Source organism: Eleutherodactylus coqui, chromosome 6, assembly GCF_035609145.1.
Source record: "Eleutherodactylus coqui strain aEleCoq1 chromosome 6, aEleCoq1.hap1, whole genome shotgun sequence".
Lineage (NCBI taxonomy): Eukaryota > Metazoa > Chordata > Amphibia > Anura > Eleutherodactylidae > Eleutherodactylus > Eleutherodactylus coqui.
In genome coordinates this window covers 36,248,371-36,267,064 of record NC_089842.1, presented here as the reverse complement: position 1 = coordinate 36,267,064, position 18,694 = coordinate 36,248,371, and the positions used below count along the sequence as shown (strand labels likewise).

Sequence of the window (18,694 nt, the reverse complement as noted above, 5' to 3'; positions counted from 1 at the left end):
TTCCTGTCCACGGGCGATGGTTCATTGCGTTCCCCGTGGCGATAATCCGTCCGTGGGTAATGCACTGAACGCTTTCCATAATGTCAGATTGGCCCAGAGCGGAGAGCTGACAGCTCTCCTCCCTGCGGAATATCGCTAGCAATATTCAGTCACGGCCATGGACAAGAGGCCTTACTCTGCACATATAAAAGCCAGGCTGCGGGCAGAGCCACACAACTTAAAGGGGTTGTCCCGCGGCAGCAAGTGGGGGTATACACTTCTGTATGGCCATATTAATGCACTTTGTAATGTACATTGTGCATTAATTATGAGCCATACAGAAGTTATAAAAAGTTTTTTACTTACCTGCTCCGTTGCTAGCGTCCTCGTCTCCATGGTGCCGACTAATTTTCGCCCTCCGATGGCCAAATTAGCCGCGCTTGCGCAGTCCAGGTCTTCTCCTGTTCTCTATGGGGCTCCGTGTAGCTCCGCCCCGTCACGTGCCGATTCCAGCCAATCAGGAGGCTGGAATCGGCAATGGACCGCACAGAAGAGCTGCGGTCCACGGAGGCAGAGGATCCCGGCGGCCATCTTCACAGGTAAGTATAGAAGTCACCGGAGCGCGGGGATTAAGGTAAGCGCTCCGGTGAGCTTTCTGTACGTCCCTGCATCGGGGTTGTCTCGCGCCGAACGGGGGGGGGGGTTGAAAAAAAAAAACCCGTTTCGGCGCGGGACAACCCCTTTAATGAGGGATATTAATACTCTCAGGGCTCCTTCATGCGGATATATTTGCGCCTGCAATACGCAGTGAATAGAACCCATTGATTTCATGCGCATGTTCTATGTTTCTGTGTATTTGGGCATCGAGGTTCCCCAACGGAAGTCAATGGAGGGTGCACAATGCACAAGGAGATGCACAAAATACTACATAATGCCTCTGAAAAAAGAAGTCACCTGGAACTGAACAGCCATTTCAACCTGTGCGTTTGTTCACCGCGCAAATGAACATACCCTGCGAGCAGAAAAAGTACGGTTAAATAAGCCAATGAGCGCGTAAAATAAATTGCGCTAAGGCGTGTGCAATTACATTTACACTCGTGTGAAGCCAGCCTTAATGACGGATATGGGTAAGCTCCCACGCAGCAGCTGAAAACTTACGTGTCCGTGTGGTTTTCAGCCGCATGGAAGCTACTAAGTGGGTATATTATCCCTTCTCATACAAGTCATAGAGATATAAAATAGGGCCCTGATGTGACCACCCCACATTCCCAAACCATTCCATGCCATTTACATTGCTACATGGCAGAAATGTCTTAGGACCCCCTCAGTGACAGAGCACCTTCAACCTCTACATCCTCTATGGCTACACCAACATGCCAGATTTCATGTATTTCAAGCAAATAAATTGGCACCTATGTGAATGAATGTTGGAAATACACTCAATGACCAAAAAAAGTAATGCGCCAGAGTTCTTGGAATCGAATGAAACTTTATATGTGTGAATGAAATAATGATATATGTAAGTGATAATATTAGAGCAAAAAGTTGAGTTTATAGGGAAAAACTGCACTATTCATAGGAGGCTCTAGTACCCCGTTGGGCCGTCTGTAGCCAGGATACATGATGAGATACGGTCAGCCATGGAGGCTCTAGTACCCTGTTGGGCCTCCTATTGCCAGGATACATGCTGAGATATGGTCAGCCATGGAGGCTCTAGTACCCTGTTGGCTGTCTCTAGGCAGGATACATGATCAGATACGGTCAGCCATGGAGGCTCTAGTACCCTGTTGGGCCGCCTCTAGTCAGGATACATGATGAGATACAGTCAGCCATGGAGGCTCTAGTACCCTGTTGGGCCGTCTCTAGCAAGGATACATGATGAGAAACGGTCAGCCATGAAGGCTCTAGTACCCTGTTGGGCTGTCTCTAGGCAGGATACATGCTGAGATACAGTCAGACATGGAGGCTCTAGTACCCTGTTGGGCTGTCTCTAGCCAGAATACATGCTGAGATACAGTCAGACATGGAGGCTCTAGTACCCTGTTGGGCTGTCTCTAGCCAGAATACATGCTGAGATACAGTCAGCCATGGAGGCTCTAGTACCCTGTTGGGCCGTCTCTAGCCAGGATACAAGATGAGAAACGGTCAGCCATGAAGGCTCTAGTACCCTGTTGGGCCTCCTCTAGCCTGGATACATGATGAGATACGGTGAGCCATGGAGGCTCTAGTACCCTATTGGGCCGCTTCTAGCTTAGATACAAGATGAGATACGGTCAGTCATGGAGGCTCTAGTACCCTGTTGGGCCATGTCTAGCCACGATACATGATGAGATACAGTCAGCCATGGAGGCTCTAGTACCCTATTGGGCCGCTTCTAGCTTAGATACAAGATGAGATACGGTCAGTCATGGAGGCTCTAGTACCCTGTTGGGCCATGTCTAGCCACGATACATGATGAGATACAGTCAGCCATGGAGGCTCTAGTACCCTGTTGGGCCGCCTCTAGCTTAGATACAAGATGAGATACAGCAGTCATGGAGGCTCTGTTATCCTGCAGACCATTTACCCACAGATATTGCAGCTAGGCACCTAGATCCTGCACACTCATAGGCTGCTGAAGCTGGCGTACCAGTAGGTCCCATAAAAGTTTGATCAACGATAAATCTGCTGACCGAACAGGCCAAGGAAGTTTGGTAACCTGGTGGAAGCATTCTTGGGAAACCCTTGCTGTGTGTGTTAGTAGTATCCTTCTGGAAAACAAAGACCGATTCCCATTGTTTATTCCGAAGAGAAGAATACTCATATTGTTATAATTTATTTTCGTACATTCAGTCACTTTACAAAAAAAAGGAGCCTATGAAATAAGGATGCGTAAAAAAGATTAAAATAAAAAAGCTACACGGACGGTGACGCCATTATTCACGGGATGGATCCTAGAAAATCCCCAGAGTATGAAAACTGCCGATACAAAACACGTACATCCACCAGCCATCAAAATCCGATCTGTGCAAAGTAAAACACACCAATGTATCGCCTGTGCTCCATCCTGCTGCATTACTTCTTAGTGTTCTCCACCTCAAGACTTGCCAGAGCCAAAACCTTGTCTCCCGACCCTACAACACAGCACACACACAGGAAGAAAATAATAAATGAATGCACCATGAACTAAAAGGGACTAAATTAGTCAGAATCAAGAAGGCAATTCAAACCAACAAGCATGCAGTAAAATCTCCCATATAAAACAGCTCAGTCCCATTCATGTGAATTAGATTGAGCTGCAATACATGTTATATTGACCTGTGAATTTGGCCAGTGTTAACCTTTTGCAATCCAATTTTGGATTCAGGGTTTCCTAGGGGTTTTTCCTCTTTCTGCCATTATACAATGGCGCCATCTGATGGCTAGAGCCAGTACTGCGGTATGGGACATGCTGGAGAGGCCCCCGAAAACAGAGCGGCCAGTAATATACAGTAAGAACACCCTGACGGATGTCTTCCGACATCGGAGCTGTACAGCCTTCAATTAGAATGTCTTCAGACGTCAGACAGCGGATTGGAAAGGGTTAAAGCACCTTATAGGTCTCTCATCGATGCCAGTTTAAGGGGTTACATCTGCATTTAAATACAATCTGCTATTCATGATCAACTATGTCAAGACAGGTACGACTGCAATTTCGTTCAACAGGTTGTGAGACAACTCGTATCCCTGCCCCTTTATGATCATGTATCTCCAGCAGCACATTCGTATGTGTGATTGATATCAGCCACACTTTCTGTAATGCTGCTGGCAATCTATAAAGAACAGACATGACTGAGTGTATAATGGAACTTATGATTTACCTAAACCTTCTGACACCTTTTGAAACTGGCTGAGAGCGGCACCTGCATTCTCTGATAAGAAAGCCTCATCCTCCGGAGTCAGCTAAACAGAAAAAAAAAAGTGAGCAAATTAGTTCTCATATATAAAGAACAGCAATTGCTTAATTTTCTTTTCATCAAAACAGGTCTAAAGTTCCAATCATTTTCATAATATACCTTAACGGAGGCCAGAGCTTTGCTTTTTTTTTCAATACAGAACACCAAAACCCATGATCAAATTCTGTCTACCTTTAGCCACCACTAGAGGGAGCTAACTGCATTCAGATTTATTATGAAGTTCAATGTAGCGAGCTCCCTCTAGTGGTCAATGAAGGCAGCAAAATATTAGTTTGTTTTTTTTCCAGGACAACAGATATAATTGACAATAGGGAATATTATGGATCAGGGTTCATACAGGTTTTCTAAAAAATTTTTACATGACAAAATCTTGATTTTCAATGATGTTCGCGGAACTCGAAATACACGGAATCAAAGGTTTAGGGCTCCTTCACACTGGCGATGATATTGCTGCGTGACAATTGATTTTTGAGCGTCAGAACTGCTTTTTCCTCGCAAGAACATGGCTGCCACTTGAGATTTTCTTGAGTGATTTTGCAGCAATTTTTTAGCGTGAAAGTCAATAGGATTAATGATCAAAACGCATCGCGTTATGCGATAAAGAGGAGGCTCCATAGGAAACATGGGAGATAAAAAGGAAATCATTGGTTTCAGAATTCTGTGCTTTCACTCACTCTCGCATCGCTCAAAAAATGCGCAATTTTCTCGCAAGTGAGAAGGCACCACGAGAGGCCGGTTGAGAACAAAAACTTCAAAATCTGAAATATTTTTTTGTATTTTTAAGACTTATTGAGATTCTTGTGTGTTTTAGTTCTGTTTATCCAAAACCATTTCTTTATTCCTTTGGCCTCTAGTGTTAAACACAATACTGGATCATGATGGAATAAAGAAATGGTTTTGGACGACCAACTAAAAACACACAAGAATCTCAGAGATTATTATTGCTAAAAATAAAATTCCAAGACAAAAAACACAAATCCGCGACATTTCCAGGTATTCCAGGTTTTCCATGACGTGTATGAACCCTGCAGATATTATACCTTCTCCCCCAGTTTCCGTAGAGCGGTCAGGATTTCCCCTTTCTGCTGGGTGTAAACATCTCGGGCTAATTTACCCACCATTAAATCTCGATCCATCTGTAAATTTAAAGAAAGAACTTTTAGACCATTTTTTCCCACAAAATCATGATAAAAGTCCTCTATCGGCCTGGTTATAATTATGGAGAAAACCAGAATGAGTGCTGACCTCAGCTAGCCGCGTCCTCAGCTGCCCAGGCTGCTTCTTGGCAAACATTCGGATAACTTCTGGGGTCTTGAACGCTTGGCTGATGGCTGCTTGAATGGCCTGGAAGACAAAACACGACATATTAGATTTCTGTGATGGTGACGGAATGGCGACATCCGAGGAACATTTCAGAAATGGGGAATCCTATCATTAGGGAAATCACTAATTATTTAGAATGAGTCCCTCAACGATGAGACCTCCAGGAATCAGACTTTAATTCTGCTATAACTCCTTTAACCCCTTCACTCCCAAGCAAGCTTTCATTTTCACACTTTTGCTTTTTACTCCCTGCTTTAAAAAAAAATTTAAAAAAAAATATTTTTCCGTTGGCATATCCATCTCAGGCTTATTTTTTGCAGGACAAGCTGTATTTTTTAAGGGTACTATTTAACCCCTTAAGGACCAGGCTGTTTTGTACCTTAAGGACCGGACACTTTTTAGGGATTTTACCCATGTGGCGGTTTTACTGCCCTATTTTGTTTCCTTTAGCTGCCAAAATTATTTTTAGTGAGTTTTTTTCCCGTGACACAGAAGGCGATTTTTTTTTTTTAAATATCTTTCTCCCTGACTCTTTCTTTCCGTTTTTTAGATTTATTGAGGGTAAAATGCTAATAAATTTTTTTTTTTTTTTTTAACATTTATAGTTTTTTTTAATGTAGTATATTTATGCTCAATAAAGTACGGGAACGGACTCCTATTTGTTTCGGACATTTTGATATATAATATTATGGTTTTGGGTTACAAGGCGCACACGGCGACGGTTTTGGTTGGCATCAGCTTTGGGTTATTTTCTTTCTTATGTATATATTGTTGTTTTATTCTGTAATTTTTATTTACTTTTTTTTTATTTGACACTTTCCCACTGTAGCTGGGGCATCCATAGGAGCCCCAGTTACAGGGGAAAGCAACCCCTGTAGTGACATTAGTCACTGGTAGAGCTGGCCAGGGTCTAGTATGACCCTCCAGCTCTGCTGTAGCAGGGAACCCAGGCAGTCACATGACCCCCCCCCCCCCCCCGGCTCCCGCAATGGAAGAAACCCTTCCACTTTAACTTTCTAGTACACAGTGTTCATTGAGCGCTGTGTACTCGGGGAAGGAAAAGGCAGAAAATGTTAATTTTACTATCAGCGGGGTTTTAAAGGGGTTGTCTCATGAAAGCAAGTGGGGTTATACACTTCTGTATGGCCATATTAATGCACTTTGTAATATACATCGTGCATTAAATATGAGCCATACAGAAGTTATTCCCTTACCTGCTCCGTTGCTGGCGTCCCCGTCTCCATGGCTCCGTCTAATTTCGGGGTCTTCTTGCTTTTTTTAGACGCGCTTGCGCAGAAGGGTCTTCTCCCTTCTGGACGGTCCAGGCACGAGCGGCGTTCTGGCTCCGCCCCTTCTACGCATCATCGCGTGGCTCCGCCCCGTCACGTGTGCCGATTCCAGCCAATCAGGAGGCTGGAATCGGCAATGGAACGCACAGAGCCCATGGTGCACCATGGGAGAAAACCGCAGTGCATCCCTGGGAAAGGACCGGCGGCCATCTTGGGAGAAGAATTTTATAAGTTCATCTTTCATCACATCGGTGAGTAGCAAGCGGTTTAAAAACCGCTTTACTTTGCTATTTTATGCCAGGGGGGTGACAGGGGGAATGGGATAATGTAAAATTTTGATGTTTGCCGCGAGACAACCCCTTTAAGCCTAGGACCAGGCGCCATATACATAATGGGTTAATGGACTGCAAATCTTTTTAAAAAGGTTTTCAAGTGGGGAGAACTTAAAAATTCAATTTTACCATTTTTGTGGTCTGTATTTACAGCGTACAAAGAGCTGCAAAAATGATATGTTGAATTTATTTTGTTTTACGATTACGCAAATTCCAACATTTTTTTTTTGTTCCATTTTAAAAAAACTGCTTTAAAATTGCTTTCTGTCACCAACTTCTCACCACCATATTTTATTTTTCCGTTGATGGGTTGATCTGAAGGCTAGCTTTTTGAGGGATGACCTTTAGTACATATTGATAAAGTATTAGGGTACATACAACTTTTTTGATTGCTAATAACTTTTTTTTTTTTGAGACAGCGTATCCGAAAAAAACTACAATTCTGGCATTTTGGTTTTTTTTCTGATGTCGTTCACTATACAGCATAAATGCATTATTTAAAAACATACAATAAAAAAATCGGACTTTTACGGATACAGTGATGCCAAATAGGTTTACCGGTTTGTTTTTATTTATGTTAAAAATGGGGAAAGGGTTTTTGGTTTTTTTTTGGTTTTTTTTAAACCCTTTTATTGAGGTTTTACCATACAAAATTGTTAGAAAATTACAAATGACAGTACATGACAGTTTTATTGCTCATAACACTTTTGTAGAAAAGGTCTGGAACCTCGGAACCCAGTAGGTGGAGAGAGAGAAACAATATCAGGGCTAAACATTCTGGATCTCACAGACTGCATCTCAAGATTTGGTATTTGAGCGTGGGATCTGCCAAAGTCCCAGTATAGATGAAGTCATCATCTGCAGGGGGTACACTATAAGGGGGAATTACACCATAGAACCCAAATCTTCTCAAATTTATTAGGGCACTTCCACCCTTTACAGACTATATACCGTATATACTGGAGTATTAGCCGACCCGAGTATAAGCCGAGACAATAAGTTTCACCACAAAAAACTGGGAAAACTTATTGACTCGAGTATAAGCCGAGACATACTCAAGTAAATACTAGGTAAAAAAAACCCTCCAGCCGGCATCTGTGTCTGTGCTACAAGCTGCTTGAATTCTCCCCGCCGTCCTCTCTGCTTGGCTCTGTTAGTTCTGTGTAAGTAAGCGCTGGCGTTCGATCCAATCACAGCACTTACTTACACAGCACTGACGGCAGGGGATTTAAAAGCAGAGCAGGGAGAGGACAATGGGGAGAATTCTAAAGCAGCTTGATTGGCTGACGCTCGATCCAATCACAGCTTTTACTTACACAGCGCTGACGGCGGGGGATGGCAGAGCTGAGCAAAGAGGACAGCAGGGGATGACAGCGGAGAGAATTCAAGCAGTCTGCCGCACCGCCGCAGAGACACACCAGCCTGCGCACCGCCACCGACTGGGAGGGGAGTATGGAGGTTTTTTTTTTAAGCATTTCCTGACTCGAGTATAAGCCGAGGGGTTTTTTTTCATCACAAAAAAATGTGCTGAAGAACTAGGCTTATATTCGAGTATATACGGTAATTATATGGTATGACGGAGTTAACAGTCTTCCCCCACATAGAAAGTGACGGATTTTTATGATCCACCTTAGGGCAATTGTTTTCCTGGCCAGGAATAATGATTCTCCCAGAAAGAGTTTGATATGATGCTGCCATTGTTCCTCTTCTAGCATCCCAAATAGGCGAATTTCAGGGCATGTATGGACCGGGACTCCTAGGATCTCTAAGAGAACCCCTGTAGAAGTTCTGGATGACTGGGCATTCCCATATCATGTGCCAAAAGTCCGAGCGACTACATGTTCATCTTATACAAGTTGTTGGAGTCCTACCCATTTCTGTAGCCTTATTGGAGTCAGATAATATTGGTTTATTATATATAATTGGACCGTTTTGTTGTTTGCCGCTGGTAAAACAAATAATGAAGATTCCAACAAATCCTGATGAGTATCGTCAGTTTATTTCCGACTGAGTATTCTCCATTCTAACAGGGCAGGAGGTGTTGTCTGGGATGTTCTGAGTGAGATATGGTCAGAATACAATGTGAATATAAAGCCCTGGGAGCGCAAAGTGCCTATTAACCCCTTAACGCTCCAGGACGTACATTTACGTCCTACAGTGTTGCAGTATGTATGAAGGGAGATCGTGGGTTAACCTCTCTTCATACACCGCGGGCGTCAGCCGTTTATTACAGCTGACACCTGCGCGTCTGATCAGCACTATTAATCCTTCAAATGCCACTGTTAGCGGCATTTAAATCCCTCGAATGATGTACGGGGGTCCTGTTTGGGTTCCCCCCACAATAAGATCACAGCGAGCTGTGCAGGTGTCATGGTAGCCGGGGGCCTTCTGAAAGGCCCCAGTGCTGTCTTAGCAGACTGCCCATCAAGGCATACCCGTGGGGGTCGCTTAATAGACTGTCTGTCAGATTGCAGTATAATGTAATGCTATAGCATTGTGGTCCCTTAGGGGGGCTAAAAAAAGAGAAAAAAAGTAAAAATAGGAATAATAAAGTTTCACTAATTGTAAAAAGAGAAAAAAAAAGTAATAAAAGTTTAAATCGCCCCTTTTTGCCATATGTATAATAAAAAAAAATCTAAATCATAAAACAAAAATACATATTTGGTATCACAGAGTTTGTAAAAGTCCGATCTACCAAAGGATTTCTTCTATCAGTATTTAACCCCCACGGTGAAAGTCAGCCAAAAAAAAATTAAAGAACAACAGAAATGCACATTTCTTCGGTCACCCTGTCTCCCAGAAAAAATGCAATAAAAAGCGATCAAAATGGTACCAATATAAACGACAGGATGTCTCGCAAAAAATGAGCCCTCACACAACTGCGTTGACGGAAAAATAGAAACGTTATTGTGCGCAGAAGATGGCGGCAGAAAAGACATTTTTAAAAAATTAAGTGTCTTTGAAAAAATATAAAAGTAGTACAGCAAAAAAAAAAAAAACACAAAAAAAAACCAAACAAAAAAAAAAACACTATACAACTTTGTTATCGTAGTCATCGTATCGGCCTATAGTATAAAATTATCATGTCGTTTTTGCTGCAGTTTGTGTTCCGTAGAAACAAGATGCACTGAAAGATGATGGAATGTTATTTTTTTTTTCATTTTACTCCAATTAAAATTTTTTTAAAGTTTTTCAGTACATTATTTGGTACATTAAATAGCACCATTGAAAAATACAACTCGTCCTGCAAAAAGCAAGCCTCCATACAGCTGTGTCAATAGATATAAAGGAGTTACGATTCTTTAAAGGGGGGGAGGGGGGAGGAAAAAAACAAAAAATATCGAAAATGGAAAAAAAAAAAAAGGGCAGTGTCCTTAAGGAGTTAAGAAATAATGTGATATGTAGTTCCCTGAGATTGAGAACTGTGTTTGCAGTGCATGCCTGACTTGGGGAAATTTGTAAAAGTGTGATCTAGGCAATTGATACCTAGTCTGCAGCCGTTGGAAATGTTTTTTTCTTTTTTACAATATTTTTTCTGTTTTGCAATAATGAGAAAAACTTTTACTTATTTTTAGTCCCTGTAGTGAACTTAAACAAGTAAATATCTGATCACTTATACAATATATTACAACGTTTCAGTATTGCAGTATATTGTATGTCTGCAAACATATTAAAGGGGTTGTCCCACGGCAGCAAGTGGGTCTATACACTTCTGTATGGCCATAATAATGCACTTTGTAATATACATTGTGCATTAATTATGAGCCATACAGAAGTTATAAGAAGTTTTTCACTTACCTGCTCCGTTGCTAGCGTCCTCGTTCCCATGGAGCCAACTAATTTTCGGCGTCTAATGGCCAAATTAGACGCGCTTGCGCAGTCCGGGTCTTCTTCTTTTCTCAATGGGGCCGCTCGTGCAGGATGCCGGCTCTGTGTAGCTCCGCCCCGTCACGTGCCGATTCCAGCCAATCAGGAGGCTGGAATCGGCAATGGACCGCACAGAAGCCCTGCGGTCCACCGAGGGAGAAGATCCCGGCGGCCATCTTCAGCAGGTAAGTAAGAAGTCACCGGAGCGCGGGGATTCAGGTAAGCGCTGTCCGGTGTTCTTTTTTAACCCCTGCATCAGGGTTGTCTCGCGCTGAACGGGGGGGTTGAAAAAAAAAAAAAAAACCCCGTTTCGGCGCGGGACAACCCCTTTAAGACATACCACAGGAGCGTCTTAATAGGCAGAAATAAATGGCAGCCCAGGGGGCCTTCACAAGGCCCCAAAGGCTACCATGACAGCCGAACACCACCCTGCGATCCCTTTGCAGATGTGGGAGCTCCTTTCCTCTGTCTGGTCATTTAAAGGGAACCTGTCATCATCTCTGAGCCCCAAAACTACATTATCGGGCTGAAAGACGATGGAATGGAGAGTGCGGGCAGCTGTAGTTCATACTCACTGGGCGCCCCATTCATTCGTTGTCACTGGAAAGTGGCTGTGTGCAGACAACATGACTCTTTTCAGCCAGCTGTGTGCTCTTTTATAGAGATGGATGGGAGAGTGTGTACCTACAGCCAGCTGAAAAGGGTCCCGCTATGTGTGCGCGCAACAACTTCACAGGGACACAGGGCAGAAATGGGGCATCTGGCGAGTATGAAACACTCCCTGGGCTCCCTGTGCCATCAACTTTGAGCCCCATAATGTAGTTTATGGGGCTCAAAGCTGATATCAGGTTCCCTTTAAATATCACAACCAGAATTAGCAGCGGTATCTAAATGCTTAACAGCCACAACGAGATTTATCTCTGATTGCGGCTGCTGTGGTCTGATGACAGCTGACACCCACCGCATATGAAGTAGGCTCAGCTCCTGGGCCTGCTTCATACACCCCTCACCACCAGGGGGTGGACATTCATGCCCTCTTCCGTGAAGTTGTTAAAGGTGTTTCATAGTCACATGTCATTTACTACAGAGATTCCGGGGGGCTTTAGACAGCTTCTGGCAGGGGATTCCAACCATTACAAAACTACAACTCCCAGCATGCAGCAGAGACACCAGTTGTGGATTGCTGATTGACATAATAGATTTCCTCACCAGCTGCATCCCACCAAGCTCATCCACCAGCGTCATGTTCCCTGCGATAATTTTCTGCAAAGAGTCGTTGAACTCACTCAGCTGCTCCAGCGTCTCTTTCTTGGTCTCTTCATACTCGTCAGCATCCAGCTCCTCTCTGAAAAACAAAATTAGCATAATATAGGATAACAAGATCACACATGGCACAGCGATGTTATTCATCAAGCTGCAGTCAAAACTGCTGCTATCACAGTCAACAGATAATGGACAAATGTGAATGAGTGAATATACATTCTGCTGTCCTAATAGAATGGTAGAGTTGGAAGGGACCTCCAGGGTCATCGGGTCCAACCCCCTGCTCCGTGCAGGATTCACTAAATCATCCCAGAAACATATTTGTCCAGCCTTTGTTTGAACACTTCCATTGAAGGAGAACTCCCCACCTCCTCTGGCAACCTGTTCCACTCATTGATCACCCTCACTGTCTAATATCTAATCTGTGTCTCCTCCCTTTAGTTTCATCCCATTGCTTCTAGTCTTTCCTTGTACAGATGAGAATAGGGCTGATCCCTCTGCACTGTGACAGCCCTTCTGATATTTGTAGACGGCTATTAAGTCTCCTCTCAGCCTTCTTTTCTGCAAGCTAAACATTCCCAGATCCTTTAACCATTCCTCATAGGACATGATTTGCAGACCGCTCACCATCTTGGTAACTCTTCTCTGAACTTGCTCCAGTTCGTCTGTGTCTTTTTTAAAATGGGGTGCCCAGAACTGGACACAGTATTCCAGATGAGGTCTGACTAAGGAAGAGTAGAGGGGGATAATGACCTCATGTGATCTAGGCTCTATGCTTCTCTTAATACATCCCAGAATTGTTTGCCTTTTTGGCTGCTGCATCACATTGTTGACTCATGTTCAGTCTATGATCTATTAGTATACCCAAGTATTTCTCACATGTGCTGCTGCTCTATTCCTCCCATTCTATATGTGCTTTTTTCATTTTTCTTGCACAGATGTAGAACTTTGCATTTCTCCTTGTTAAATATTCTGTTAGTAGCTGCCCACTGTTCAAGCTTTTCTAGATCTTTTTGAATACTCTCTCTCTCTCTCCCCTAGTGTTTGCTATCCCTCCTAGTGTTGTGTCGTCAAATTTGATTAGTTCCCACTCAACTCCCTCATCTAGATCATTTATAAAAATGTCGAACAACAATGGGCCTAGGACAGAGCCTTGTGGTACCCCACTTGACACATTCTTCCAGTTTGATGTGCAGCCATGTCTGACCACTTTTTGAGTACAATCACTGAGCCAATTGTAAATCCACCTAAGGATTTGTTCATACGGAGTAAGTGCATTTCAACTGCACAAATACACTGCATGTTGGCACTATTTAAATTCGCTTACCCCATGTATTTTGCCTGCCCCGGCATGTATTTGTGTGCCCAAATGCACCACGTTTGCGCACACAAAATTACATTGATTTAGTGCGTATACGTGTAGCAAATATGCAGGTGTTTTGCATATGTCATGTGCATTTACGCGTACGCCCATTGATTTCAATGGGCTCTTGCGGTGTGATATGTCATGTTGCATATTTTGTCACACGACTACTCATCGAGTGAAAAACACGCTTATGTGAATGAATCCCTTAAAATCAATGGGCTCTATTCACTGCGTATTATGTGAGCACAATCTGTGCGTGTAATACGCAGTGCAAAGACGCCTGGGTGAAAGAGACCTTATAGTTGTCTTGTCGATCCCATGTTTGGTCATATTTTCATTAAGGACGGTATAAGATACTTTGTCAAATGCTTTACCAAAGTCAAGATATACTATATCCACCGCATTTCCCTGATCAACCCAGTAGGTGATTCTGTCATAGAAGGAAATTAGATTAGTCTGGCATGACTTGCTTGTTACAAACCCATGCTGGTTCTGGTTAATTACTCCATTTTCATCCAAGTACTTGCATACATGCTGTTTAATAATTTGTTCAAAGATCTTTCCCGGTGTAGAAGTCAGGCTCACAGGTTTGTAGTTTCCTGGATCCATCTTCTTCCCTTTTTTGAAGATAGGGACAACATTTGCCCTTTTCCAATCTTCTGGGACTTCTCCTGTTCTGGAGGAATTTTCAAAGATTATGGCGAGTCGTTCAGCAATTACCTCTGCTGCTTCCTTTAGTATCCTAGGACGTAATTCATCTGGACCTTGAGACTTGAATTCACTTAAGTTAGCTAAGTGTTCCCTCACCATCTCTCTGCTTACAGATAGCCTGCATTCTTTTATTCCCCCAATAGCACAGGGGAAATCAGCTGATGCTACATCTACTTTCTGAGAGAAAACAGATACAAAATAGGAATTTAAAAGTTTGGCCTTCTCAACATCATTCTTAATGAATTCACCATTTTCATCCTGTAAACATCCAATAGCCTCTTTGACTTTTCTTTTGCTTTTGACATACCCCCAAAATGTTTTTTTTTTAAATCACTTTTGGCCTCTGTTGCAAGTCTCAATTCATACTTAGCTTTAGTTTTTCCTGACACTTGTCCTACAGTTTCTGCAGACAGCATTAGATTCTCTCTCCATTTGATTCATTTTTTTCTTGCGTTTTAGCATGTGATTAAGTTGTTCATCCATCCTGGTCTCTTTAAATGCTTCCCATTCTTCCTTCTTCGAGGGATTGTTAATGATTGTGCTTTGAGAATCTCATTTTGCAATATTAATAAGTAAGATTAGTTAGTAAGATCATCAATAGTTGATCGCAAGGGTCTGCTCCTCGGGATCCCCACCGCTAATTGCTGCACCTGCTGTAGGTGTGGACAGCACTGTTAGCAGTTTCTTCCAGACGGCCGCCACCACAAAGTACTACAATACCTGCATTCCTCCAGGTCCTGAAGCTGCTGCATCAGACGATCCAACTGCTCCTCCAAGTTTTGTCGGAGTTTACTGGTTTCGCTCTTCCCTCTTGACGCCATGTTGTCACTAAGAACAGTAAATGACAAGTTAGAAAAAGATCTCAGTATTTCAAAGATCTTACAAGTCAACTTTGGAATTCAAAGGCAACCAAACTTGTGACATTTCAGTTCAGCTTTGCCCTGCCAAAGGAGGCCATACTGAATCTCCAGGCCAGTGTGGCCATGTTCTACACAAGTGCTAGAATGGAATATATTGTCATTGCACTCCAGGACTACCACATGTAAGGATGTCTTCTGGTCCCCAGCAATGGACCTGGGAGCCACAGGCGAGTACCGTATTCCTAAGAGCTGGCCTGCTAATACTAATTGGTGGAATGGCAGCGAGAACTGAGAAACGGACTTCCAGTAAATGATCAGCATGTGAGGAGAGAGAAAGCTCCTGGCTGGTGATGAATCGCATGTGATGGCCGAAGATCTCCGCCTGAGGGTGGATTCACACGAACGTATATCGGCTCGGTTTTCACACCGAGCCGATATACGTTGTCTCTCTCTGCAGGGGGGGGGGGGGGGGGAGGCTGGAAGAGCCAGAAGCAGGAACTGAGCTCCCACCCCTTTTCTGCCTCCTCTCCGCCCCTCTACACTATTTGCAATGAGAGGAGGCGGGATGGGGGCGGGGCTAATGGCCAAGAATCAGCCCCACCCCTGTCCCACCTCTCCTCATTGCAAATAGTGCAGAGGAGCGGAGAGGAGGCAGAGAAGGGGCGGGAGCTCAGAGCACTGCTTCTGCCTCTTCCAGCCCCCCCCCCCCCTGCAGATGAGGATGACGTATATCGGCTCGGCGTAAAAGCCGAGCCGATATACGTTCGTGTGAACGCACCCTGAGGCTATAATTATATCAGCCGGTACGGGAGGGTTACATTTACTAATGGGCCATTATGTAATTACATTGCAGCAGGCGCAGCTAAATGTACAACTCCAGATTGCCCACAGACGCCACTTTTCTGGACTAGTTAATTTGCAACTTGAAAGCAAAAACCTTAAGGCCCATTTAGACACAACAATTATCACTCCAAAGCCGTCTTTTGAGCGATAATCGTTGCTTCTAAATGTGCGGCCATCGTACACTGTACGTTCATCGCTCATTTCTAGCCAGCTAGAAATGAGCGATGAGCCTTATCCACTGCTGATAGAGTTCTTTTAGCTGGTATCCCCCTGGCAGTTCTCAGCGGGACACCAGCTGCAAGCATGGAAAACAAAGCATGGAAAACAAAATGGACTTCTCCCCTACCCACACGATGGTGGATAATTACGATTGGTGGTCGCCCAACCGCCTCCATGATCAGGACAACAGGAGTTTCTAAGCTCTCAATGAATGGACTGGTGGTCACACATGGCTGCCGCTGCCCCCTTCATATTACTAGGACTGCTGGAGATCAGTGCTGGTCTCAGGCCGCTCTCACAGAGGCCTCTTTTTACAATGTATGGCGCAGTGTTCCAAGCTCTGCTCTAGACGCTGCATGTCGCCTCCATTCTTTTCAGTGCGACTTCTCAGATGAGCGCTAAAGTGCAGCACTTCTAATGCTGCGTTTTTCGAACAGCTCTGTCTGTTCTATTTTCAGGCGTTTTAGCGTTCTTAAAATTGATGCGTCACCTATAGAGATGAGCGAGTATACTCGCTATGGCACATTACTCGAGCGAGTAGTGCCTTAGCAGAGTATCTCCCCGCTCCTCTCTAAAGATTCGGGGGCCGGCGGGGGGCGGCAGGGGAGATCTCTCTCTCCTCCCCGCAACTCACCTGTCACCCGCCGCCAGCCCCTGAATCTTTAGAGACGAGCGGGGAGATACTCTGCTAAGGAACTACTCGCTCGAGTAATGTGCCACAGCGAGTATACCCGCTCATCTCTAGTCACCTATTAATGTGAATGGGGAGCGGTGTACACCGTTTCACCCTGTCTCTGAACGCAGCGTTCTATGCCCCGCGAGAAGGGAGAACGTGAAAGGGGTGACATCACTTGCTTTGTCTGCGCTAAAAACAGGTGACCGCTCCAACTGGACGCGGCTCTGCCCTAGTGGAAACACATTTGCTATTGCCTGTGTGGGAGTGGCCTTAGGCTTCTAAAAAGCGCAGGCGGTCTCGAAAAAATTGTGCATTTTTTGAAAATTTTTCTTTGTTTTTTCTCCCCTACTGTTAAAAAAAAAACTGGTAAAAACAGCGAGTTTGACGGCAGCCCTAGATGAACGTGCGTTTATCATATGCGCCTTTATGAAAAGCTCACTGAAGGCATCGGTGGCATCTTGTACCGCGTCTAAGGGAGCGTTTACACGAACGATTCTCACACAGGTTTTCTGCAATGCGCACAAAACCCGCGTGAATATGGATTCGTGCACACATGCGGTTTTTTTTTCACGCAGCCTCGTTGCAAGGAAAATATCGCAGCATGATCTTCCGGAACGCCTCGCCCGCTCGTTGTTTACAATGGGGCCTTAAAAGACAACGCACGGCGCTGACATGACGGCCGTGCGATGTGCGTGCGAGTGCGACGCTTTCCACTGAGGTCAATGGGAACCACATGCGTTCCTTTCCTGCGTTAACATCACAATTGCACAGGGGCGATGCAGTTTTTAATCAAAAACGTCACGCATTTACGTGAAAACCGCAGATTGGCAAGCCTGATATCGCGCACGCACCTAGCATGTATGACGTATACGCACAAGCGCTGGTTAATGTCATACGTGTGCACTAAACGGAAGGACCTGCATGTTTAACGTGTGCCAGACACAGACCACATTCATTACATATGTGCCCAGCTTGTAGCACATGCAACACACCAACCCTTATTACATGTATGGCATGCTGTGCTACTAGTGAGACAACCCACATCCCAAACCAAACGAGCCAGGGGGCACAGGGGCAGGGCAGTACCCGCCACACCCAGCTGGGGGCACCAATAGAACACCCAGCAGCGCCGCCGCCACATTACTCCTCCCTACCTGACTCCTGCGCTGGCTTCAGCCGGGCAGCGCGCATCTTGATGACGTCACCGCCAGCCACCCAATAGGCGAGCGGGACGCGCTCTCCTCCAATCTGAAGGAACCTTTCCTCCTTGTGCAGCGTTTATTAGTGTCCCCCATGTGGCTGGTGAGTACCGGGGTGTACCGCTGCTGGAGGGGCGCAGGAGGAGGCTGTAGTACAGAGGCAGCTAGAACATCTCTGGCAGCTAGCCTGAACACGTGTCTTATGGCTGCAGTCACTGATGCGGCTCGTGTCCCTCCTGCCCTGCTCTAGTGTTTCTGCTCATAGTAACTTTGTAGAGGTTTCAGTAGCGCAAACTGACCCCTGCTGCACCCGTGTCTTAACCCATTAGTGACCACCACTTTTTTTTTCCTTTTTCGTTATTTCCTTCCCCCTGTTTAAAAAAAATCGTAACTCCTTTATTTATCTCTCGCCGCCGCTGTATGAGGGCTTGTTTTTTAGCGGGACGAGTTGTTTTTTTCAATTGTGCTATTTAATGTACCATATAATGTACTGAAAAACTTTAAGTGGAGAGAAGTGGAAAAAAACAAATGAAATTTCGCCATCTTCGGTGCGTCTTGTTTCTACGGCGCACAACCTGCAGCAAAAAGGACATGATAGTTTTGCTCTACGGGTCAGAACGACTACTGCGATACCAAACTTGTGTCGTTTTTGCTTTTAATTTAATTTTTTTAATTATGTTTTTATTTACTACTTGTATTTTTTTTCCAAAGATATTTAATTTGTTAAAATTATTGTCTGCCGCCATCTTCTGTGCGCAATAGATTTTTTATCTTTCCGTCAACATAGTTGTGTGAAGGTTTTTTTTTTAATGTCCTGTAGTTTACGTTGGCG

At 44.4% G+C, this 18,694-nt stretch overlaps 1 protein-coding gene across 1 annotated transcript; it reads right to left on the bottom strand.

Annotated features, from left to right (window-relative positions):
• Positions 1–2,778: 2,778 nt before the first annotated feature.
• LZIC (leucine zipper and CTNNBIP1 domain containing) lies at positions 2,779–17,862 on the bottom strand. Its single transcript, XM_066606586.1, has 7 exons — positions 17,818–17,862; positions 14,786–14,893; positions 11,935–12,070; positions 5,160–5,258; positions 4,955–5,050; positions 3,819–3,900; positions 2,779–3,092 (listed from the first exon to the last, which is right to left on the bottom strand). The coding sequence occupies exons 2-7, from the start codon at positions 14,884–14,886 to the stop codon at positions 3,034–3,036; spliced, it is 573 nt and encodes a 190-aa protein (XP_066462683.1). The 5' UTR covers positions 14,887–14,893; positions 17,818–17,862; the 3' UTR covers positions 2,779–3,033.
• Positions 17,863–18,694: the final 832 nt, after the last annotated feature.